Source organism: Plectropomus leopardus, chromosome 6 (assembly GCF_008729295.1).
Source record: "Plectropomus leopardus isolate mb chromosome 6, YSFRI_Pleo_2.0, whole genome shotgun sequence".
Taxonomy (NCBI): Eukaryota; Metazoa; Chordata; class Actinopteri; order Perciformes; family Serranidae; genus Plectropomus; species Plectropomus leopardus.
The window spans coordinates 9,388,027-9,414,047 of NC_056468.1; the positions used below are offsets into that span (position 1 = coordinate 9,388,027).

At 42.6% G+C, this 26,021-nt stretch overlaps 1 protein-coding gene across 2 annotated transcripts in view; it reads right to left on the reverse strand.

Moving 5' to 3' along the window:
• Window positions 1-25,631, reverse strand: part of si:ch73-138n13.1 (calponin homology domain-containing protein DDB_G0272472) — a 31,073-nt gene extending 5,442 nt beyond the window's left edge. The window contains exons 1-7 of one of the 2 annotated variants that reach the window (XM_042489067.1): window positions 25,439-25,631; window positions 22,959-23,052; window positions 19,725-21,041; window positions 19,528-19,618; window positions 15,155-17,935; window positions 13,593-13,718; window positions 483-598 (exon numbers count right to left, since the gene is read on the reverse strand). In XM_042489067.1, coding sequence (XP_042345001.1) covers window positions 483-598; window positions 13,593-13,718; window positions 15,155-17,935; window positions 19,528-19,618; window positions 19,725-21,040 — 4,430 coding nt within the window. In that variant the 5' untranslated portion in view covers window position 21,041; window positions 22,959-23,052; window positions 25,439-25,631. The remainder of the gene's footprint in view (window positions 1-482; window positions 599-13,592; window positions 13,719-15,154; window positions 17,936-19,527; window positions 19,619-19,724; window positions 21,042-22,958; window positions 23,053-25,438) is intronic. The other variant, XM_042489068.1, reaches the window with a different exon arrangement.
• Window positions 25,632-26,021: the final 390 nt, after the last annotated feature.

Sequence of the window (26,021 nt, forward strand, 5' to 3'; positions counted from 1 at the left end):
GAAAATGATGGGACGTGTTGAAAACTTGGGGAAGAGTAAGGGCGGCTGCCAGGTGGTTGACAGTTTTGCTTGTCCCTCCTCAGCAGTAGAAGAGCTGTAAATAACATGCAGTGGAGAGTGGTAATCATCTACATGCTGCATCGCCATCGCAGTGCATATCAGATGCACCGAGGGACGCAGCACTGCCTGCTTTGCTGAACCTGACCGACAGAAGGAGAGTGGTGCGAGGAAACACTCAAGCCCTTAGCTTGTAATACATGTTTTAATATAAAAAATAATCATTTTATACTATCTTAAATAGAATATACTATAGGCCAATTTTTACAGGACAAATTCAGGTTTTTAAACAGGCTCGGGCCCAAAACTGCTGCTGTGGTTCAGGCTCGGGTCAGGCTTGGAAAGAGAGGTTCATTTAGGATCGGGCCTGATTTTTCGGGTCCAATCTAAGCTCTAATCTGTTATCATGACAACAGTATGTTTACCTGTCATCGGTGCGCAGTCCCGTCTCCCAGGTCCCGTACTGACTGTCAGTGTCACGGGCCGGCGTTCCCGAGTCCTTCCCCTCCTCCTCACCACTGACACTTTCCTTCTGCTGCACCTGGAAGCAACAGGGAGAGGACAATCATTAATGAATGAGGAGGAATCAAATCGGATCCAAGATCTATAACAGACCAGCCTGTGAGACAGCAGCTCTCGCTTGACAATTGACATGCGAACCCTGGTTTGAATTGCTAAATATTTGTGAATTGTCTATTCCGATTTTTATTGCCAAGCCAAGCTAATACGGTAGTCGGTTAATCGATGTCATCAGTGCTACTAAAGAGCCAAAGTGTTGCTATTAGAGCTGCATCCTGTCAAGCTTGAGCAGCCAGCAGTGGTACAGTTATGAAAAGGTGAAAGGATGAGTTAATGGAGAACGGGGACAAAAACGGAGGAGAGTGGGTGGGTGATTGAGTTTGTGTTTGCTGTCTGCTGAACCATGCCTCTTTTAATGAGGCTGGTACAGAGGACATACTGTCTCAACAGCACACAGGGCTCACAGAGACACGCCTGCGCATGAACCGATAACCCTGGCCTATATAGGAAAAAACAATAGAAAATCCTTCCGTCCTCAGATGTTGCCGAAAGGCTGGACAGAGAAATGTGATACACCTGGCTCTGTAATTGCCCAGGTTCCTACACTATGAGAGCAGTTCACTTGTAATGTTTATATGAGCAGTGACAGCGGATCTCATTCTCATTCTTAGAGCTTCATGAATGCTATCCTTGTGTTCTTTGTGTATGCGAGAGCAGAGGTACAAGAGTGCTTCAAAAGAGCACGAGAGAGACAATGAGATAGAAAGAACATTTGAGGGAAAGTGTGACTGCGATACATTTTGATTGAGGAAGCATAATACAGCTGAAGAGAGTGAGAAAAAAAAGTGTAAAAAACAGCAGTGCAGGATGGCGTTTATCAGTGTTTCCTGACAAGAACAAAAAACACACAACTGTGAGAACAACGATTAACACCGCTACCCGCATCTGTGAAAGCACTTGTTCTCAAGTTCATCCTCTTCTCAAGGATTTGCAACACTCACACTTTTCAAGTTGACATCACAGGGTCACACCACTTACCCTTAAATACACACACTTCAGAGTCCTGCTCCCACTGACAATGAACAAAACCTCTAGTCCAAATTAGACTGTACGCTTTACATGCAGACACACTAAGCACATACGGCACTTATCTGGTGACCTTGCGGTCAATGAGAAGCTTATTTTGCTCAATGAATAGGTTATCCTCAAAGAATAAGCTACAAAGAAAGATGGATAATAGTGAGTCAGAACTACAGAACCACGAGTGAGTGATTAATTCTCCACTGTATCAACACAAGAAACAAGTAACACATTTATCGCATGGGTGCTGTTCTGAAAACAGCAGCTGTGATGATCTTTCCATTAATTATACGTACAATGGGTCGAGGCTTAGAAGAAAATGTTTTAAGACTAATTTGCAGGCTTTAAAAGGCAGGGTCAAAAATCAGCACCCACCAAATGCACGTATATTGTTGGCTGCTGTGCATAAAATTGTCAGGTCATCCCTCACTTTGATGGACAGAGAAGACATAACAGAAAGACATGTAACTTTAAAAGCAATGCTATTGGCCACAGAATCTTTTCAGTTCAGAGGAGGCAGCTCTTGGTGGTCAGAGCAGAGGTGAAGTTAGCATTTAAGTTGTAAAGTGGCAATAAATGTACAGTGTAGGTTTCAGTTTGTTCATAAATCAACACCGCCTCCCCTCAAGACCCAAGAAAACTGGCCGTGTCCTGCTTCCGGATATTAGCATGCTTGTACATGTATGTGCGTTTATGTGTACAGTACCCTCCAACCCCAGGAAAATAAGACCTCCCCCAAAAGCCACAGAGTTATTCGAACACTGGATTTTAACAGTGGTGGGAGAAATACTCAAATCTTTTACTTGAGTAGTAATACCAAAGAGTAAAAATACAATATTACTTCATTTAGCTCATATATTTCAAAAGTGGCGAATAAAATTGCTGTGGAAATGGAAAAAAAGAAGAAAAACTAACCCGCCACGGAGTCAGGTAGTAAGAAAAGTTTATTTCAGAACATGCCTACAAATGAAGCGCTTAGCGGATCATCTGATAGAGAACCCCAGGAGCGATTCAGTCAGTTGGCATTTCAGCACCTCTGGTTCCCTCGTTTCAAAGTCAGTGTTTTTTTGAATGGGTTTTTGGTTAGAAGCCCAAAATAAGGTCTGTGGTTAACACAAGCTGAAGTGACTTTCAGGTTTTGTTCTACGACATAAAATTCATCGGTAAACACCCCACTCGTAGAATTTGAAGCTTTTATGTGTCCCAAAAAAGGCGGTTCACGTTGAACTGCGCAGAACACAACTTTACAGCTTTGTAGCGGTGGCGACACGACCATGTGTAGTTTGTTTATAAACAAACGTTAGCTTTTTACATCGGGTGATTATATTTATGCCTCAAAAATCCTGAAAGTGGTGTTCATTTGTGAAGATTATCTTGCTGAACAAAAAGTGTAAGTATCATAACGTTTAGAGCTTATTTTTGGCAATGACCCATATCCAGTGGAAAAATCCCATAGGCTATTTGACATGGATACCAGGGCAATGTTAACTTTCAGTGTAACACCTACAGAAAAACGTCATCCCCGGGGCACTCTTTATGTTTGAAAAGAAATAGTTCTTATGACATGTTGTCACATGGCAAAAATGTTTCTAGCTGTTTCAAGTAGCCACATGTGGGATGGACAGCTGGCTGTGATTGAGAGGGACGAGACGTGATGATCAGATATGTGGATACCAGCACATTTTTTCAAACTGTCTCTCCTAAAAAGGCATTCATGGAATTGCTCTCGGTTGTACATATAAAAAGTGACCAAAATATTTCAACCCCTGCCAGCTTTCTGACTGCCGCACACTGTGTTGAATTGTCTGTTTTTGAAAGAAATTGTCAGAAGCAGCCCCCTCAATTCTGATGTTAGAGAGTTGTGGGGAATGGAGGTTCAGACATTGTTTGACCGTTCGATACTATAGTTAAAGCAAACTGGCCCCTTAACAGTGTCCCAAAACACCTTTCTGGCAACAGGATCGGGAGGTTGCTGCAGACATTTTTTTAATTATAATAAAAAATATGCAGATTTAATGCAGATATTGGTTTTGAACTTTTGTTTCAGTTCCAGCTAGAGATCTAGCTGTTATGTCATCCAGTTTTCCTCTACCTGTCATCATGCTCTGCTACAGTATCACTGCTGTCAGAATGCCAAGAAATCTTACAACCAGGTCTCGTAAAATTCTGGGGATAAATAATCCTATCCTTTGTGTCAGTGTGTTTTACTCAATATGAGCACACCTGGAACACACCCTCACCTGATCAGCATAGAGGGCAAACATTGCATTTGCTGGAACATGTTGCAGAGAGGCACCATTACACAGAAAAAAAATATGACTTATGGCAGGTCGCTTAAAGCACGAGTTGCAAAGCCTTTCAGAGGCTCTTTCATAATCTCATGCCATTTATTATTCAGCAAAACAGGGGCTTTTAACAGCCTCAGTGCTGAACCTCAATTGCTCTCTTTCAACTTTCTCTTTTGGTGCAGTCTGCATTAATCTACAGACAATGCCAGGTTAGACGGGTTTATTGACCAAACAAAAAACAACAAAACAAAACTTTTAAGCTCAGTATGGACACTCACAGGTGTAGGCTCTGCTATCCACACAAACATGGAGCATACAGTTCAATAAGGACTGAACCGACATGTCCAGTAGCAATAATGTAGCTGTCAGAAGGAAGGCTGTTCCTTAATAACATTAGCAATAGCCAGCTTCCCAGAGACAGGAAGGGTGTGTCGGGGGGAAACAACATAACAAAGAGCGGATGAATGGAAGGATGAAGGAGAGAAAGGGCTGATCACTAAATGTGGCTGACTGACAATCTGAAAAGGAAAGAGCTGGAGCGAGGCCTTGGAAAACTACGACTTGATAACACGCTGCTTGCTGGGTGCCGCACTTAACTCGGCGACGCACTCACGCAGGACGGGGAAACAGCGGTCTGTGAACTGCTCCATCCTCAACAGTAAAATGGAAAGTGAATACTGACGTTGCTGTTCCTTGAAAAGGGAAGGGCTCCGCTCTAAAGCACCTAACAGATGGTCTTACATCAGAACTGAGAACACAGCGAGCAGCTACTGTAGGTATAATAAGTGTGTAGCGTGAACACAGCCGATAACCCAATAAACAGCACTGTTAAAGAATTTGTGTGCAATTCGGGATCCTGATTAGTGCTGCAGTCTTTACAGTGCGTGCCATCTTCCGGTTAGACCTTGCAAACCATATACATCTCTTTTAAGATGTTCACATACCTCAGTACTGCAGCTGACATTAACAGACAGCTGCTCTGACTGTACCATGGCTCATCATCGTGGTATGAACTCATCCAAGTTATTGTTAATGTGATCCGACATGACCATCTCCATCAAGAGCCATAAAAACACACTCAGCCACAACATTATACTTGCAGTAGGCCAGCGCTCCTTATTCTCTCCTTATCTGCTCTTATCAACCTGGCTAGGGTGGAGTGGGAAAATGTACTCTCATGCACACAGCAGTAATCAATATCAATATCCTACAGATATTCAAAACAACTGTTCCCCGAGCACTAATCTCATGTCAACAAATGGGCATTCTAGCCGCATGTCAGGGGGCTTACATTAAGACGAGGTCTGCTGGGCAAACCCAACAGTACTGTGTTATCCTTTCATTACATAAGTGGTTCGTACAGACTCGGCTCAATGCCGTACAAAGCGTGTGGTAAGAAAGGAGGGAAAGAATGTACAAACCTGACTTGGCTTAAGAATTTCACTCGCAGAGAGCACTGGACCTGACTTATAGGATTATTCACATTTCTTTCAGTCTGGTGTTAGTTTTCCTGGTGGTTTTTGCAAATATGACGATTGTATGTGGTAAATTTGTGTCTCTTTACTGTTCAAATCAATGTATCTCCAATCTGTTAGAGGTACTGTTGTCCACCACATACATACCAGGCTGACAGTAGGGGTGGAAATCTGTAGGCACCTCTAGGTCGATTCGATTCTGATTCAGATAGCTGGGTCGTGATTAAAACAAAAACTGGGTGATTTCCAGCTCACCCGGAAAAGTGTGTGCCCCATACAGGCTGAGTCCTTTGCAGTGGCACAGGTTTGATTCCCACCAGTGGTCCTTTGCTGCATGACACCCCCCTGCACTCTCCCACCTTTCCTGTCTCTCTACAGCTGTCCTTTCAATAAAGGCAACATAAACAACCCCAAAAAAGCATCGCATTGGTTCAGCAGCAAGGAATAAAAAGCCTGGTCAATGATGAGATTTGGGTTTTAAATTTCTATTTATCTATGTATCTAAGCATTGATTTTCCCCCCACCCCAGCTCACAGCTTACCCCAAAAAAAATATGAATGCACACTACAGTTATATATCTATAAATATTTGTAATAAATTAAGTTTAAGTTTTAAAGGGCATATATTATATATATTTTATACACTTACATACGCTTCACAAATGGTTTTGTCCTGTCACCAGGGCACATTGGTCCTCCCAGAAATGCAACAAATAGCTCTTATTGGTTAAACTTAACAATCTTGTTGAACATCCTCATCCCACATAATTTGTATACATTCTTTAAAAGTCCACCATTAATACATTACAAATAAAATTTCTTGAGCCATCTGAGTGTGTGTTTGTGTTTTATATTGTTTGTGTTGTTTGTATTTCTCCTGGTGTTCTAATAGAGTTTCAACATATTTGCTGTTTCCAAGTATCATTTATGATCTTTTTTAAAAGGGGCTCTATGCGAAATTCAGAGTGTATGATTTGCTGCGATCAGTACTCAACATGGAGGTTACTGACGGTGCTAACGGTGCTAACTCCATAAAACAGTGCTAAACAACGGCAACAGAGCTAACAATGTTAACCTGGGGGTCGGAAATATGCTTACATGTTGACTCCATCATGATGGCAGTGGTATTCGCTGTATGAGCAGTGTAAAGCAGCGGCAATTAGCTAGCTGGTTTGATAGACACACAGAGACTCACATGAACTAACAGACAACCTTAGATTACAACACACAGAGGTAGCGTTACTTTATTCCCTGCTAAAGATGTCATTACTCCACTATATCTTTACATAGTAGTGGTTTGCGGTGTTATTAATACTCTGAATGTCACATACACAACCTTTAAATTTAATTACGTGAGATACCTACTGAATTACTTAAACTGGCGTTTATAGTTGTGCATCCATATCTCATAACACCACGCAGGCCATTTTAAAGCCTGGTTGACATTACAAGATGGCAGTTTGTATAAAAACAACATTTTACGCGATACAGATAGTATGCGAAAGTACTTTAAAGGTTGTAAACCTGTCAACTTGAAAAAAAAATATTTGAGGTTAGGAATGACTGCTGGCTATTAGATATCAATATCCATCTTTATATGCTTGTATAGCCAAATGGGAATATATCATAGAGTGCCAGTTGTCACTCGTATTCAGTGTCATAGGCACAGACCCACATAGCTCAGACACCAGAAACATTTTCCACTGAGTTTCTTTCTCATGACATACAAACCCATTCAAACTAATTTGTGCTCACGGAGAAATGGTCCCAATTCCCTCGTCCTCCACTCGTTCATTTACTGGTTATGTGGACACCGTCCATTACCATTCAGCCATTACTAACCTCTTACTGTCATTTATCCGCTTAACACCGGCCCAGTGGGGAGGCCTGTTGCTCCCAGAGACCACAATCACAGAAAGTCATACTCTGACAAGCCAACACAACTGACAGCCACACAGACGTCATGAAAACACCTCTTATCTTTAGGAGTTGTGACTCATGAGGTGTTGCACCGCAGTTCAGCAAACAGGCGTAACCTAAAGATAGGAACAACTTCAGTGTAATGTATCCGTATCCCTACATGGATTTCTAAATCTGTCCTTTATATAGAGCACAGAGAAGGTTGGATGTCAGGGTGGAGACAAGTGACAAGTAGCCAAGGAGTCAGATGTGTCCTCCTGAAGAGTTAAGTTCTTTGAAAACACAAATGCTATATTTTCTAAAAGGAATCCCACTTTTTCTTCTTTTGTCAGTTCTTTTGCCGAGTTTAATCACTTAAAGCAAAAATGGTAGGCGACATGATGACCTGAAGAACCGGTACGACAACAGCTTTGCCAAACAAAGAGACAAAGAAGGTTTACTCTGTGCCAAGGACAATTTAAGCTGGAAAAGGGATGAAAGCATAGACAGAGATAAATGAGTCGGAGCAGGGAGGCAGATGGATAAGTTCTTGACATGTTTGGCTGGAGACCAAATAGTTGACCAAGGAGCAGCTGTTAACACAGCAACATGACAGAACTGTGTGGACATTGCTGCAAAATGACTTAGATTCCACTTGTACTTTATTTAACTTTAACAGATGTTAGTGATACTGCTGAGGAAGTAGTTACAGCAAATATCGACTCTGTGGGTCATTTATGATGAATGACTGGTGCCTGGTTAATACCTGGTATCAGTGGTGAAATGTGGTGCTTCCCTGGTGTGTGTGTGTGTGTCGTCTTACAGCAATAGGAGTGTTGGGTGCGGTGCGCCTGCGTAAAGACAGACGTTGCTGGCTGCGCAGCGAGAACCTGCGGATGGACTCCCTGCTGCGAGAGGCCAGGGAGCGCAGGGAGTTGGTTCTCTTGAAGTCCCCGGTCCCATCCTCTCCTCGGCCTCCCCTCTCCACCGAGCTGGACAAAAATCCGAGCGCCCCGTGAAGGGAGCGACGCACATTCCCCACCCATCCTGACACTTGAGAATGAGCCACTGACAGCTTGTCGCCCAAATACTCCATCACAACCCACTACCGGCAGGACTTGCTGTGTCAGGATCGAGTCTGTGAACTGAGCTGTGACTCTTGTTATCACAGCAGCAGGGAATCATTAGAGTCTAGTTACGCTGGAGAGGGACTGTGTCGTAGGTATTCACTGGTGTGTATTGCTGGGTCAATACTGCAGCAGTGAGGAAGGTGACAGAGAGAACAACAACACAGCTCAGCCAGTCCAATGTGGGGATGTTGACGGCGTTTGCTGCGTGCAGCACTGCAGCACGGATCACGCCAGTCAGTCCGTGACCCTTACAGGACAGAGCCTCTCCTCAGTTTCACTTCTAAACAGCTTTTCTGCAGTGCAGTCCCACTGGAGCCATCGGGACTCTGTTTCAACTCATAACGTTCAAGGCTCCAGCCGGTCGGCCTGAATGGAATTGTGAAGATTTTTAATGTCTATTTTGACGCACACAAGATATGCTAGCTATGATGTGCTTGACAACAACCAAGTGGGAACGTGAAGGTTACGTAATGCCAGCACTTGCTATTAGTTATGCAGGACACTACTCTGTAAGACAGCCTGGAAAACTGCTGCGCTGTCTACCAACAGGTTTCTCAGCCATGTTTTTCTTGCTTCAAGCACATAAAACAACTACTTAAGTACAGAAGTGACGCACAACTTTAGCAGAATCACATCCTCAATATACCATTTATGTTTGGCACAATGTTCAGTTATCTATTTCTATCACATAAATTAATTATGCTAATAATACTAAGTTTGAGAATTGACGTTCTTCGCTGCTCTCTGACACCTCGGCCAACACTCCAGTTGTGAGCCTCTGTGTCCTGATCCCAGCCTCAATTACATCCAACCTGACAGCTCTCCCAGGGCTGATGATGATGCTTTTCCTCCAAAACAAGGCCCGTGTTAAAAGTTGAAAAATCCATCCACCCAACGGGACTGCATTCCCATGGTGTCCAATACTGTTTTACCTTCTGACAAATAGCTGCGAGGAGAAATGGTGCAGGACAGCTGGTGGCAAAAAGAAAGCTGCTGTAGTCATTCGTATTCCTTCAGAGAAACCAGAGGGCAATCAACGCAGTGCCAAAAAGAGGAAACAGGACTGTTGTGGGGAATTCAAATCCAGAGAGGAGGAGAGGAAAAGGGAGAAAATGTTTCTCCCCTTGCCTTTTTCTGCAGGTACGGGCAGGTAGGAGAAAATGCGTCAGCAGTGCTGCTCTCTGTACTCAGCGCTATAGGACTCACCGTCAAGGAGAAACTGGGTGGAGAGAGGGAGTGTGGAGCAGAGTCAGGGAGTGTGAGAGAGGGAGAGAGAATGGGAGGTCCCTGATACAGAGCGGGAGGGAGAGAGGAGGGTGATATATGTTCTGCGGTGCTCTATCGCTCCAGCCTGATTCAGTCGCAGGGCAAGACAGTGAAGTGTCACAGCCAGAACGCAGAAGCAGTGGTAACAAATGCAAGGACGAGAGATAGAAAATGAAAATGCATATTACACAGCATCTCCTTTTAAACAGACAGCTAGAGAGAAAGTGGGGATGATAAAGTGAGATAGGAATGAGCACAAGTGCATGATTGTGTTAAGGAGGACACTATAAAAAGATCGATTCGACATGCATGAGAGAGGAGTAAAAATACAGGTGTGGCTCTACCAGTGAGATTGTTCACTCATCAACCAGTTTGTCAGCACGGTGTAGACAAAAGCAAGAATCAAAACAATCGAGTGAATGTTTGTTAAAATCTCGTTCCGTGTCAGACAAACAGCAGATCAGGCTAAAAATCACTTCCGACTTAGTGATATGGTGCCAATGAACTGGTACCATGAATAAAGCCACAGCAGGTGACTCCAGACACACTTCAGAGAGTTCACCTCTGAGCCGACTGGGACAGAGGGGCTCATAAAAGCCGAATCCCTGTCCACATATGCCCCCTACAGGTAATCTGATTAACTTGTCTTTGAAGCTGTGCTAAAGGCAAGTCGGCCAGGAGGTTCTCAGTTTCCAACGGCACACAAACTGACCTCTCTCAGTACTCCTCAGCCTGAAATGGCGGCCTTTTCCAGCATACTATTAAGGACAAGGTAACACTGCCGGACAAAGCTAAAATACTCAAATTACTGCTGAAAAAAATGCAATTACTCGATTGGTCAGAAAATGTATTTACTATTTTGAATCATTTGATTAACAATTAAAAAATAAAATAAACAAAATAATAGTAACTTGAACATTTCCTGGTTACAGTTTCTAAGATTTGAGGATTTCCTGCTGTTCTCATTATTAAAAAAAATTGCAAACAGAATACGTTGGGGTTTTTACCTGTTGGTTAGACAACAAAAGCAATTTGAAGACATCTCATTCTATGGGAAATTGTGGTAGGTAAATTTAAATAAATAACAACAATAATAAATAAATCAATTTCATGATATAATAAATGCTCCATATTTTACAGACAACCAAATCTCAAAGATAATTGCTAATGCTATGAATGCGATGAAAATAAATATTTGCAGCCCTACCCAAAATAAATTGTTTTATCATCCAAATGTTACATTGTACCAACATGTCTACATTTGCTTGGATGAGAGATGACAAGAGAGTTAAGTTTCCTTGATAGGAAGTATTCCTTCCACTGATTTTAATTTTTAAATTTGATTGAAAATTCGACTAACAGGAAGAAGCCAAGACACATTACACCAAAAGATGTACTGCTCCCAATTCCCTAAATATTCCTCCTCCTCCTCCTTCTCCTAGTAGTAAACATCATCTACTGGGAAGTGAGTCATGGCTGCTCACCACTTCCCCTCTTCTGCTGACATCATCGATCTGAACACAGCGCCGGCCAGAAACACAACCAGCAGCCACACAAACAGGATGAAATAGGATAGAGCTAAAGTCCGTACAGATTACTGTGTATGATAACTGCCTACATTCAGTATCATATGAGCGGACACGTGTCTCACAGAGAGACTTGTGTAATAAGAGAGTTGTGCTGTCACTTACCCAGAGGCACGGAGGAGTCAGGCAGCATGACCACAAGTACAACACAGCTCTCAGCCCGGTGCCCATCTCTGCTCTGCCCCGCTCACCAGCCTCAGACCCTCCAACTTAAAGCAGTGACGTCACCACGCAACTATTATCTCATCTGGGTGAGTCTGAGGAGGCTTCCACCAGTAAATACAATGAAGGGATATGAATCATATCTGATATCTGCGAACACTCGTGGATTTTGGCAATAAAACATTATTTGTAATTTCTGTAAATTCTGAAGCCAAATATCCAACCGGATATAAAAACATATTTTCTAGGATTTTGCTCAATGTATTTCTCTACTGTGCAAAATAAAATATTTTTGATTTCCTGATGCCACTGTAGAGATTAATTAGTAAATAAATAGAAAATTAATTTTCAACAGTTGATAGTTGATTAACTATTCAAGTCAATTTCTAATGGCAAATAAAAAACTAAACATTTCTTTCACTTATGGGGAGTTGCTTTTTTTCATGCCTTTTGTGATAATAAATTGAATGAATTCGGGTTTTTGACCTGTAGTCAGGAAAAAAACAAGCTATTTAACGATGACGCCTTTGGCTTTTGGAAACTGTGACAGGCATTTTGAAAATGAAACAAGTAATTAAGAAATCATTTACAAAAAACATAGTTGCAGCTCTATTTGTGATATTTTCTTTTAGAAAATTGTATATTTTTTCTTTTTTTTTTTACACTGTACACAGTGTCATGGTCAAATTCAACAGTGATGAGGGACGACAGGTATTTGAAGTACAAATGTATGTATTGTCAATAATCCTTCAGTCCAATAAGTGACTGCATACTTGTATTACAGTAATGTTATATTGGCAGGGTAAACTAAACCAAATGTAATGATGCTTTATAAAGGTTGAAATCCCTCATCATAACAAATGTGAGATGGTAATAATCATTCAGTGTAATGCAAGCTAGTCTTGTATTTCATTTTAAAATAGCACTGCATTATGGGTCAGAGTATCTACTACAATGTATATCCTACTATGTGCAACTCAGACACTTGCAAGGCAACACGTTGCACTCAGTGTGTATTCTTGTGACCAACAGTATTGTTATTAACTATACTAATGTCACCTTTTAAATCACAGCAGCTGACTTTCACTCATCTTAAAAACACAAGCACTGAAAGCAGTAATGTGGAACTACAAACACTGACCGTATAATAGGTGACACTCACAAACTGAAACACAACCACTAGATGGTGGTAGTGACCTTAGACTCGTGGTGACTTGATCTGAGCCCTGCATCACACAGTGTGCAATTATGAGACACAATAAACTGTACTTCTGGTTTCATAGTGTGTAGGCTTTCAACCTGGGCCTACAATTATGGTCTCAATGACAAAGTGTCAACTGAACCAAACCCTGTTTATTAATAAACACAGTGCATGCTCGGATGTAGATAATTTATCTGTGTACGCAATGTGTGTAGTTGCAAATATGCAGCTATTTTAGTTTACCAATTTCAAAATGTAAAAGCAAGAGATGTGAACCACATGGTTTAAAGGTCTAACAAAGTAAGACAGAGGAATACAGCCACACAAATATGAGGTGTCTGTTCGGCTGCAGGGCCCATGATCATTACAGTCCTTTTCACTTCACGGCTTTCCCTGAGCCGTGCTGACAGGCTTCTAATAAACGAGCAGTGAGAGCATGTACTCATTAACCATTTGACTAATCCAATCCTGAATTACAGGCCTGAGAAGGTGTTTGGCCGTGACGTGCGATGGGTGGAGGTGAGTCTAAAAGACCGTGCCATCAACATTAGTCACCTACTCTTTACTATCTGAGCAGAGCAGCTGTCAGCATCCAGTCAACTAACTGCATTCCTCTACCTTCTACCTGATGTCCTCAATGCACGAGACACACACACAAACACAGACAAACACTCCCTCTCCTCTCTTTCAAAGACAAATATAATATCACTCACTCTCACAGAACACACTCAAGTGCACACAGATTTCCCTCCCTGTCTCCCAGAGCTGTGTGAGAAAGAGTCCAACTGAAAACAGTGATTATAATTAAGGGCTCACAGCCAACAATCAGACTAAAGCACAGACTCAGGCAGCAGTTTCCCATCTTATTGAGTTATATCTTCCTGGAAGCCAGTTTTGCTGTTTCAGAGGCTCAGCAGCAGCCTGACTCACCCAGCTGTTGCGGTCCTGTTCTCTGTGAGCGCTGCGACTCCTCATCCTGGAAAGGCTTCCCTCCACCGCACTGCTTGAAGGAGCTGATCGACGTGACACGCTGCGAGAGCGCATCCTGTTCAACTCCTAATAGACACAAAGAACCAGAGTCAACTCAATATCTTCATATCACCTAATACATACAGTATATGTCTTAAAAGTTGCTCTCTACCATGCTGGTTACTGTGGTGTATTGTTTAGCTGTGAGAGATATTCATATGCCACATGATACTCTTCATTAACCGTATTCAGGAAGTGCAAACTTGTTTTCAGCTCAATTTTATGTGGTGGAATATTTTATTATACACATCTGTAGCAAAATAATCTAGAACAACCGGGAGAAGCACAGCATGCATGTGCAAGGTCACTCTTTCACTTGCTCAGACAGACACATACAGTACAGTCCCCCAATGACAGGAGGCATGGCTTAACTAAAAGTGGATCGCCATCGATTAATGGATTTATGCTTTTCTTTTCTTTTAAATGTGAAGATTACTTCTCACACATTTGTATAAAAAATGCTATGGCATATACATAGTGTACATGGGAAAGAAGAAATGGCAATGGCAACTGTATGTTGCTTACAAGGGACACATGGTGGAGGGCCAGTTTATTAGGAACTAATAATTGTTTCAGTCATTTGTAGAGAACTAAAGTGTGTCAGTTAACCATAAACTACAACTGTTTTTTTTATCTTTGAATTTGCTACTTTCTGTCAGTTTTATACTGTAACACTGGCACATGTATACATGTTTTGGTGCGCATTAAAAAAGGGATATGACTGTGTACTTTATCTCATACTGGTCTATCTCAGGCCTCTCCAAAATTATGAAAATCCTGAAGCACAAACAGGTAATGTTAATACAATCTATTTTCAAAACAAAGACTTATACAAGATTATTTTTGCAATTAATGGTTTATTCCAATATCACCTGTATTCTAATATTATCACTATACACCGTATTGTGACAGTACCATGCTATAATCTATCCTCAGTGGCAAAACGGTGTCTGTATGAACACGATAACCAGCAAGACGGGACCATGGGCGGGACGGGTGTGACTTTTGACGTCATGTTATGCATGTGACCCACCATGGGAGATTTTAAAAGGCAGCAGTGGCAGTTAGCAGCTAACTCAAATAAGAAGAACTCCGGTCCTAAATGTCCCCAAATTGGGAAAACAGTGAGATTTGGGGGCTCCTTACCCTCAGAGCAGAGGACGTGATCAGCCGCCATATAACAGAAAAGGTTAATGATTGCTGCCGTCATATAATGCTATTGTTAATGTTTATAAAGCGCTGCTGTTGTGTATGTTTTATGTCACACGTGAGGCTGACACTGTTGTGTTAAATGTCACGCCTGTCACAGCTCTTTTGGTGCCTGCATGCTAAAATCTAAAATTACACACTGGAGCGTCCTGATGTTGCAGTCATTTGTTTTAATGCAAAAATGCAAAGTAGGCATAAAGAGGGGATTTCGTAGTGGCAATGTAGTGTAATGTTTGTGTAAAAATTTGACTCACCTGAGATCCATGTGATCTCCTGTGACGGACCTCTCCACTGTTGTCTTGAGGCTGCAGCTCTCTGGGGAGCCATATCTGCTCTGCAGAAGCGCTGCTGGAGATTCCACCTGGAGAGCCTCCACTTTTAGCCTCTAACCAGTGAGGAGGAGCCAACTGATGTGTCTCATTCATCGCAACAGGCCAGTGCCTCTGTGGAGCCGGGTGTCGTTCCTCCTGCCTGAGGAGGAGCTGCTCTTGACTGATGTTGGTGGCCTGTTTTTTGGGTTCAGGCATCGGTTTGTCCACTGACATCTCAACAGGCCACAGCTCCCACGGGTCCTGAGGAGACATTGTCCATGCTGGGCTTGTGATACCTCCTGAAGTCTGTGACGGCACCCTCCAGCTAACATCTACATCAGGTGGCTGTAGTCTAGCGCCAAACCCAGCGTCTACACCCTGAATACCAGAAACAGGAAACAAGTCTTTACTGGGGGAGAGCTGGGATTGAGATGAGAAAGAGTCTATGTCGAGAATGGAAGGTCTGTAAGGCTCTTCTGCTCTCGGAGATGGCTCCCTCCACCGCGTTGAAGGGTCACTGCGCTGAGAAGTAGGCTTGGAAAACGGGTCATTTCGGAGCACGGAGTCCAGATCCACCACTTTAGGCCTGAGAGATGCTGACTCCAGCCTGGCTCTCTCCTGCTCTTCTTTCTTCTGCTTCTCTTTTAGCCGTTGCCTCTCCGCCTCTTGCTGTTTGGCTATCTGTCTCATCCTCTCCGCCTCCTCCCTTTCCATCCTCTCCCTCAGTCTGCGCTTCTCAAGCTCAATCATTTGCTGTCTCTCCCTCTCTGCCTGCTTTTGCTTTTCCAACTCCAAGAGCTGTATCCTCTCCATCTCTTTAAATCTCTCCAACTCCTCCTTCCTCTGCCTCTCCTTCTCCAGTTCTCGCTGTCTCAGCCTCTGCTTTTCCAGTTCTTGTCTCTCAATATCAAGTTGTCTCTGTCTCTCCCTCTCTAAATCTCTTTGTCTCTGTCTCTCCAGCTCTCTCTGCTTCTCCCTCTCAGCCTCTCTCTGAAGCTCCCTCTCCATCTCCCTTTGTCTTTCCCTCTCTTTTTCAATTTCTCTTATCCTCAACATTTCCTGCTCTAGTGCCATCTGTTTTATTTTCTCGGCCTCCTCTTTCTCCATCTTCTCTCTCAGTCTCTGCTTCTCCAGCTCCAGGACCTGCTGCCTCTCCTTCTCTTTCTGCCTCTGTTTCTGAAACTCTAAGAGCTGTTGTCTCTCCATCTCTTTCATTCTCTCCAGCTCTTCCATTTTCTGTTTCTCTTTTTGGATCTCCAGCAGCTTTCTTTCCTTGTCCAGCTCTCTCTGCCGCTCTTCCTCCCTTTGTCTTAGCCTCTCCTGTTCACGCTGTCTCTCCCTTTCCTGCTCTCGTTGTTTCTCTCTTTCCATCTTCCTTTGTCTCTCCAGTTCTTGTCGTCTCTCTTTCTCAAGTTGTCGTTGCCTTTCTTTCTCAAGTCTCTCTCTCTCCAATTCTTGCAGTCTCTGCTTTTCGAGCTCTATCTGTTTTTGCCGTTCCAGTGCGCGCTGTTTCTCCTCAAACTCCTGCTTCTCCTTCTCAAATGCTTTCTGTCTTTGCCTTTCATATTCTCTTTGCATCTCCCTCTCCTTCATCCGTGCAAATTCTTCTCTCTCCATCTCCAGGTGTCTCTGTTTCTCCCTCTCCAGCTCTTTTATTTTTGCCATGTGTCTTTCTGTCTCCCTCTTAAGTTCTCGTTTCTTTTCAACATCCATCATTTCCTCTGCCATCTGTCCCTGTCCGTCCCTGTGTGACATCTGGCTCCTCATCATCAACTCCTCAAATGGATCTTGAGAGGTTTTTCCAAAAGCTTCTTCAAATGATGGATTCCGCCTCATTGGAAGGACCTTCCCTTGAGAGCTCCCTGCTGCAGACCTCACAGAAAAATCATCAAAGGACGCGGCCATGTCCCCTATGCTTGGTCCTACATTTACAGGAGAAACTGGCTCCTGTATCTGTCCCGTCAGAGCAAAGTAGGTTGCCCTGGGTTTCGGCTGTTCTTCTGCCTGCAGCATTTTCAAACGTTTAGGGGCTGCAGCCACTTCCTCCTGCTCTGCCTCTCTCTGCCTTCCTCTGTCTTGATCCACTTGTTCTTCCCTTTGTGATTCTTTGAGCTCACTCGCCTCTTGTTCGGGACCTGTAGTGTTCCACTTAGGCAAAGCTCCGACTCTCAGATATCGAGGCTGCAGTTCTGGCGTCGCAGCGCCGGCTGGCTCACCTTGTGCTGAACCTGTCCTCTCTGCCGCTGGCCTGCTCCCTTCTGAGCGCCTGGAGCGTAGCGTCAAGGCCTTATCCTCCCGCTGAGCTGATGGGATGTTCTCACTCACCGCCCGACTCTCTTCCACCGCCTGCACCGTGTCAAAGGCGTGCAACACCCGCAGAGGACTCGATGGCGATACGGGTTCCTTATAGGTGGCAGTGACCAGAGTTCCCTCATCTTCACCGGCTCCTGTCTTAAATGACGAGCTGCTGAGCGAATCGTTAGCGTTGTTTAAAGGCTTGCCGTCCTCCACCATCAGCACACTGTGCCTCTCCACAACATTTTCAAACAAGGATGCTCTCACTGTCTGAACATCACTGCTGGGACCACTTTCCTTGGATGTGGCGCCAAACTTCTGTCCCACCTCAGGCCCTTCAGGCATGGAGGCCTTTCTGAGCTGCACTTGGGAGTCCTTTAAATCCACGAAAGTCTTCTGGTCACTGGGGGTGATAGCTGACTCTTCAGTCTAAGACAGAGATACTGATAATTGTTAAGTGATAAAAGCAAGCCCGCAATGCTCATTCAACAATCATGTATTTTTTCTCTCAAACGTTTTACCATTTGAAGTCTTTGTTACAACCAGGGTTTCTACGGCTTAAGTCGAATTAGATTTAAGATTTTTAAGACTTTTTTATAACTTCGTCGGGACGAAATTTAAGATCAGTTTTACAATAACGAAAACTGAAGGATAATTTTGCCCAAATGTTTATTGTAACATAAAACATGATATTTTAGTACTGTAAAAAAGTTAGATTATCTATACCAAGTTTTTAGAGTGGAACACATGGAAGACAATGAACATATTATTCTATAATAATCTATTTGGTTTACCAACTGAAGTAGGAATATATGGCATTTTCTGACTGGCTTCCTGGGCGATTTTTTGTTGTTCACTCTGCTTGAGATGCCTGGATTCCTATCATGACAAGTTTAAGAGGAGGGATTTGGGAAATTATTTAACCAAAAGTAGATGTTACCACTTTTGTTTTAGATTTTCCCATGCAACATCAAGAAAAAAAAAGTTAATAAAATCCTATTTCTCACGTCTGAAAAATGTTCAAAACTGATTCATTTAACATTTTTTAATAACAATCAAGGCCTTATTTTTAAATGTATGAATTCAATGCCTTTTGAGATTTTTTTCCACAGGAACCCTGGTTACAACAAACATCTGACAGAAATATAAGCTTTAAAAACAAATGCGACTTTGCAACATAACAGGAAAAAAACAGCCCTCAACACAGTTAAAGTGATTGAGTGAACAACTGTCAGCGTAGAAACGGTATCCCCTTGTTCTGTGTTGGCCTCATAACAGTGGGTGTGGTGCAGAGGTGGTAATCAAAGCCTCTCTGTGTTGACCTTTTCCCAGTGATCTCTTCTCTGTGTGTTTCATAACCGGCAGCCACCAGAGATGATTAATGTGCCTGCTGTCTTAGGTTTCACAGCTTTGTACATCTATGGCATTGACGACACTTTCTGCTGTAATGCCCCATTTCCTCTGGGGAAAGTTTCTGTCACTCTTAGTTTTGTTAAAAACGTATTTCACGATGGTTTACCAATTCATGACTATGTTTGAAGGCACATGTTATGGCTAATTCGGTCAACTTCCATCTTGTTGGACCCACCCGTCGTTGGACTTTACCTGTATTATATTCATGTGCCCTCTTTGTTTTGTCTTTTCTGATCTTTGCTATTATGCCTTTGTTTTTCTTTTGGCAAGAGATAGCCACCAGTGGTGTAATGTTACAAAGCAGTATTACTTTTTATTACTTTACTATTATTAGTATTACTCCACTACATTTCCCTAGATGGACAAATGAAAGAACGTGAAGGAAGGAAAAAAATAGATTTGGTTCTTCAAATCCTTTAAAAGTAAAAAAAAAGACCTTCATAATCCTCAAAATTCTGACTGCTTGATTTTTTTATTAACTGCATTTATTTGTGCTTTTACTTTCGATACTTGAGTACATTTACAACTAATTTTACAACAACATTAAGCTGTGACACAGACTGAGCCTGAAAGAAACCAGTTCCTACAAAGCTTAGTCCCTTTCTTACCCTCCTCTGAGGATCTTTGCTGATGTCATGGCGCTCTGTCGCCTCACTGAGGGAAACACCGCCAAGGTCTGGCGACCTCTCGGATGAAAACCTGATGAACATACACCAAACAAGACAAAAGCCATGCATGACAATGGAACTCGTGGACAAAGACATGGGACAAAAGCAAGCTGAGGAGATATCAGCGCAGCTCTTACCTTTTCGTCAGGTCGAGGGGCAAGGGGCGGGGCTTCAGTGGTGGTTTCACAACAGGGCTCTGAGTTGGTGCTGCGTCCTCTGTCAGTTGCTTGATGAGCTGTTTGACACCCACTGCTGGTTCAGTTTCAGGGACCAGCTGTCCTGGAGAGTGAAGATCTGGCCCTTGGCCTGTGACACCTGTCCCAGGAGACGCGGATGAGTCGAGGAGGAGGCTGATTCTTGACTTGATGCTAACTGCACGCATATCCTCATCGGCCTCTTTCGCAGTCTTTTCCTCTGTCTTTTTGTTGCTTTGGTCTGAGACAGCCGGCTCAGAGACACCATCAGTGCTCTGTGGTGTGGTGCTCTTAGGTGTTTTCTCCTGCTCTCTCTTCTGTGGCAGCGCCTTCTCCTCTGGAGTGTTCTCTTTAGTGTTTGCCTTGGGAGTTTTACGGTGCAGTGACAGACCGATGGACTCAAACTTGGCCGTGAGATCAGCTGAGAGTGGTCGCCTCGCCCAGCGAGGGGCTGGAACTGGTGTCTCTGTCTTGGTCGGACTCTCTAGGAAAATGGCCGACACAGGTCTAGGCCTGGAACTTCTGGGCTGCGGCCGCAGTGGCACCGCTGCCTCGGGGTTAGCTTTTTCTTTTTCCTCCTCCTCCTGCCCCACCTGAGCGAGATAGCCCATGGACTTGGCTCTGGTAATAGAGACCCCACTCTTAGTGGGTGACATCTGGTCCTTCTCATCTTCACTTTTAGTGGTTCCAGACCACTCTGCTGCTGGGAATTGCTTAAGGCTCTTGGAATAGCCCAAATTTGATGAAGCAGGTTTCCGCCTCTCTGCTACAGGAGGACTGGGTTTACTGGGGTCTACAGGATCAAGAGGGGGGGCCGGTTTAAACGGCTGGACCACTGGCTTGGTTGTTTGTCCAGTGTTCAACTTATTAGATGTTTTAAAGGAGGTAGGGGATGGTCGGTTGGGGTTGGTTGACACTGGCCTGGGTTTGCTGGGGGCAACTGGTTGCTGTGGTTTGGGACTTGATGGAAGCTCTGGTTTGTATCCAGAAAGGCGAGTGGACTCTGGCCGGGGCTTGGTTTGGGGCTTAGGAGCAAGTATGGGCTTAATGGTGGCGTTTCTCTCCACAGCAAAAGGTTTGGGAGTGAGCCGTGGCTTGGGCCCTGGAACGGGTTTGTTAGGTTCTGGAGTGATGATATGGGACTGGTTTATAGAGGGGATCTCAATCAGGCCCTTATTGCTGGAGTCAGTCAGGGGGCTCAGGTGAAGTCGTCCTGTCCTCCCGACCTCCCCCGTCTGAACTTCTACCTGAGCAGCCATCCTTTTAATAAAATAAAAAAAAAAAGGGTTGCCGTCAGAATTACAAAACAAAACTGATCTCTGGTCATTTATTATTAGCCTCGTATTACTCACACCACCTCGCCTTTACTGTGGACTTTGTCTTGGGAGTGCCTCACACTGCAGCACGACTATACATGCGAGTAAAAGAGATATTTACACAAGGCTAATGATGATCACTCTGTGGGTTAAAGCACACGTGCTGATAGCAGTAGAAGGGACGATAAATCAGTCAGCGTCCACATTTACATTGATAGACCTTATTCATGAAGTAGATTTCGACAGCAGGTCACAGAGGCGTAAATAATTAAATTAATGACGGCTACATTCCATTTAGCTGCTTCAGCATCAGGGTCCTGCTGACTCACTGTCCCTCTGTCATGGCTTTACTGGAACACTTGAATAAAACGGAGCGATCATTTTCGTTGTTTCTAACACTGGAATTTTTGCATCTATGACTATTCAAAATGTCTGCTGTGAAAAACGACCAAATACAGTGAACAATGAAAACTGTACATATTTTGTGTCATTTAGGATTAAATACCTTATTATGCTAATCTGACTGGTAGCTGGTGAACACAACACTGCATTCATGAAGCGCTCGCTGAAGGTCTCTCTATTAACAATTTCGATTAATTAAATAATTCATATTCTATAATGTCGTATGCACAACACACTCGTCACAGAAGATATTTGGACTCATCTAGGCAAAAGAGCACAGCTGTATCTAAAAATACTAAAAATGGCAGAGGTCCAAAAAAGTGTCCCAGTGAGCCAACATGCATAATACCAGGAACCTGCAACTAAAGATATTCCAATATATCATTTTTTCCTTCCCAAAACCAATTCTGAAACCTACCAATGTTAAACCATTGCAGTAAAATAAATAAATGAACTCTTATGGGACATTGTAGATTAAATTCTAAACAGGTGGGAATTTCACATGTTAAATATTGCCAAATTTATGACATTTTGCTCACAGCTTTTGCTATTTTAATGTATTTCCTTTAAGTTTCTACATATTAAGTACACAACAGTATTTTCAGTAGATGCTTCAATATCAGTTGCACTAAATTCTGTTCTAACAAAGCAAGAAAGACGAGGTGTTACAACATTTTGTCCAAATTGATTATCTTCCATCATTACAAACAATGTTTTGTACTTTCACAATGCAGTAGATATTATAGTCTAACATAAAAACAACAACAAAACATCAGTGTAGCCTTAAATCAGTGTGTCCGTTGCCTCTGCTTGACTTACATTTTTAATTGGGGCACTGGATTGTAATTTAGCTCGGACATTATCATGTTTTTTAATCTGATATGATCCATTGTAACGTATCAAATGAAGTTATGTAATCTGCGTACCACTAGACGGTATTAGTGGTGCAGTAGAGATCAGAACTGTGTGGCTTAAGGTGGCTCCTGAGACAGGGGAGGGGCTGGACAACTGTACAATGTCTTTGTTTTCTTTTTCATGTTGTTACACAGGCAAATCAGGCTCAGACAGTGAAAGAGGTTTCCACTGCAAACTCGCACCACACTGCCATTTAACATTAAGCTCCTCCCCTGATGAACTTTTACATGTTTATCTTGGACTGACTCTTCAATCTAAAAGCACGTCAATGGATGAGATAATCGGAGATCGCCTGTTCTTTTGACACACTACGACGATTATCCGTTTTATCAGCTGTTTCTATAGTTAAAACGAAGATAGGAAACATCAGAACTCAAGCAGTCCTGTGTATGTAGCCCTTTAAGAGACTCCTTCCTCACATCTGATAATGCTTTCCACATGTTGCTGTGTTGTTGCTGTACAGACCAGCAACATTTTTCTCAGGAAAAAAAAAAAACCACACTGACTCCATCCCCTGCGAGATAATCCCGGCAGCATATTTTACCTGACCAGATGTCAACCGTCTGCTGTCGAGCTCTGGCTTCTGTTGTAACCAAGCAGCGATGTCATGTCACACAGGAGGAAGGAGTTGAAGGAGCCTAAGAGGAACACACTTTGTGTCAACAAAGCACATGCGCTTTCACTCGTCAACACTGCTGCGATTAAGGCTGCGGAGGACAAATCACTGCAGAGCTGCAACGGGGCTGTCCAAATACTTTTTCCACTGTGGCGTTCTCACGCCTCCGTACAGAAGCAAAGAGATGATTATGTTTACTCTGACACAGACTTGAGTAAACACAGTCACACCCTTACATTTGAGCTGATGTCGTATTATGTCCAGACACAATAAAAATACAAAATGCATGAGGAAAGTCATTAACTGGATGCTGCTATATGTTTTCCTGTCCCTCTATTTGCATTATGTCCTCTATCACTGCTCACTCACCATCTCTCACACACCCAGTACTGTAATGTAAATTCAATCTGTGAATGCTGGAACTATTAATAGTGTTAACAGTGCTGTTTGCTGTGTGTGTCTTTGTGTCTGTTTGCATCTTATTTTATGTACATCAACTCTTAAGTCATACTAATAACTTTCAACTACATAGGGGCTGATTGCATCATTATTATCCACAACTTTGCAGCATAAAAACTGAGAAGTGGAAGGTAAAGGAGGCAGAATGATACTGAGAAAACATGTCTTGTGCTTGTGGAGCAGAGATTGAAAAGTTGAAAACTTGAACTTTAGATGTTGACAGGAAACGCCTTCGCTAAGATGGAATGCTAAACATTCACTGGATGGTGGGTCGAGCAGCACAGCGGGGATTAGGAAAGTGTCTGCCTTATATAGCCTTAGACATACGAGTATTTTACATGAGACTCATTACTGAAAGCCACCATCCCAGTATTTGTATCATTCTAGCCTGACTTCTGTTGCATAATCAAAACATTTGGCAGGCATCTTTGCCAAATAGGTGCAGCAAAATCCACAGAGACATTTCTTTGATTTCTTGCAGGAAGCACATTTGGAAGGAGAGTAGTGCTCCGAGTGCAACAAGCAAAAGATATCAAGTGAGTAACCTGGTTCAGCCAGTTATACGGAAGATATTTCCCAACACAGAAAACTGATCTAACAGCGACTAAGAGAAGAAGTGTCTCTCTCATGGTGCTAAACAAGGCTTTAGATTATGATCAGGAAACATGCAAAGCACCAGTACAACATCTATGTTTATAAACTCTGTTGTCTGCTGTCATCCAAGAATACTATGTGCAGAGTTTAACCTGTCTGTGAAATATAGCAGTATTGATCTGTACGTGATATAGCAGATTAACCCTTTGAAACCTGGATCTATATCACTTTTCCCAAGCTGCGTTCAGACACTTTTTACAAGCTATATGACCCTGTGAAAGCTGAAATTGATTTGATTTCTTCTGAAAACATAGGGGGGAAAGGCACTGACCCACTTGGCAAGAAATATTCTGCAGGAGATTTTCCCTAAAAGTTTGTTTTAAAAAAGAGGGGAGTATTATTAGAAAATAATCCAAAACAATTGGGAAAATGTTCAGAAAACTATATTTATAATCAGAATAATTCTACATTTAAAATCATGTTACAAAAAACATAATTAAACATAAAAAAAATAAATATATATATATGTCTTATTTTTAGCATATATATCTTATTTTTTTAGCATCTTATCTTGTTTTGTTTTTTGGCTTTTTCTTTCTAACTTGTAGTCCATGTCTTGTTATGTCCATGTCCTGGTCCATGCTTTTCATAGAAATCAAAACAATTTGCTCAGGTATCAAAGGGTTTACTAAATTGCGTTTTATGGGCAACCTTACCATCAAAAAGTAGTCTAGAACAAGCGTAAGCACAATTTAACATGATTGTAAATATGCCACAGTTAACCAAAAGGCTAAAGGTAACGTGTGCCTGTCATAGGTAACACCACCATAACAGAGACGCGATGAGGTACCTGCAGATCATCAATTAAGAGACGTTAATACAGATCATATGTGGTTATTAAACCAACTCTCAATAACGTTACATCAGTGGCTGACTTTTTACTTATGAATTGAGCCACATTCATTTCATGATTTTCTGATTTTAAAATCAGTCTGTCTCAGTTTTGCAACAAGTCCTGTCCGCTCACCTAGCATTAAACCGGCGTTAACGTTACCTCGTATTGCGGACAGTTACCGGGTCCAACTGAGGAAAAGACAGAGTTGGCCTGCTCAGAATACGAGTGCATTTAAAAGCACCAAAGTAGCCCCAAGTACTGAAAGACCACGATGCGTTAAAAGCACACATAGAGTCCAAACTGTCTAAATACTGCGGAGACTTTAAATAAGAGGGAAGACAACAGCATCAACAGCTTGCTCGCTAGCAACGGTTAGCTAACAACTCAAGACTCGCAAAATGGAAACACTGACTGAACCTGTCTTTCGCTGGCTGTTTGATCCAAACCGGAGACAACTTACCGAATGAAAAAGTCAGTTTTGCCTCTCCCCTTGTCGAAACAACTTCTCACACGTTACATTTTCGCCAACTTAAGGGAATAATTCCGAGTCTTGACAGTTGGGTTTATACAGGGGCTAGCAGAGCAGCTAACTTAGCTGGTTTACTTAGCTAGCCAACTGGCTGGCTATCCCGTCTCAGGTTGCAGTGTTGTTGACAGGCTCGACTAGACAGCGCTGAACAAGCCGACCGACTGGTTAGCCGCTAAACCAGCGTCAAGCTCACCAGCACCGAAAGAGTGTCCCGGTTATTTTCTTTCAAAATAAAATGTAGCAAAAACCGAGACAATACAGAAATATTTGAAACCTGAGCATATTGTTCTGATTTCTTTCATAAACTTAAGACATGTACCAAAATTTAGAAAAAAAAGTTACAAAGCTAAAAAAAACAACAACAAACAACAAAAGAAGCCAAAAGACAAACAAGAAAATGACCTTGAAAGTGTTGACATGTAAAGATATGTTTATATATTTTTTGTAACATAATTCTGATTATAAATCGGTAATACGTGTATAATACGATAAATTATGAATATATAAATACTCT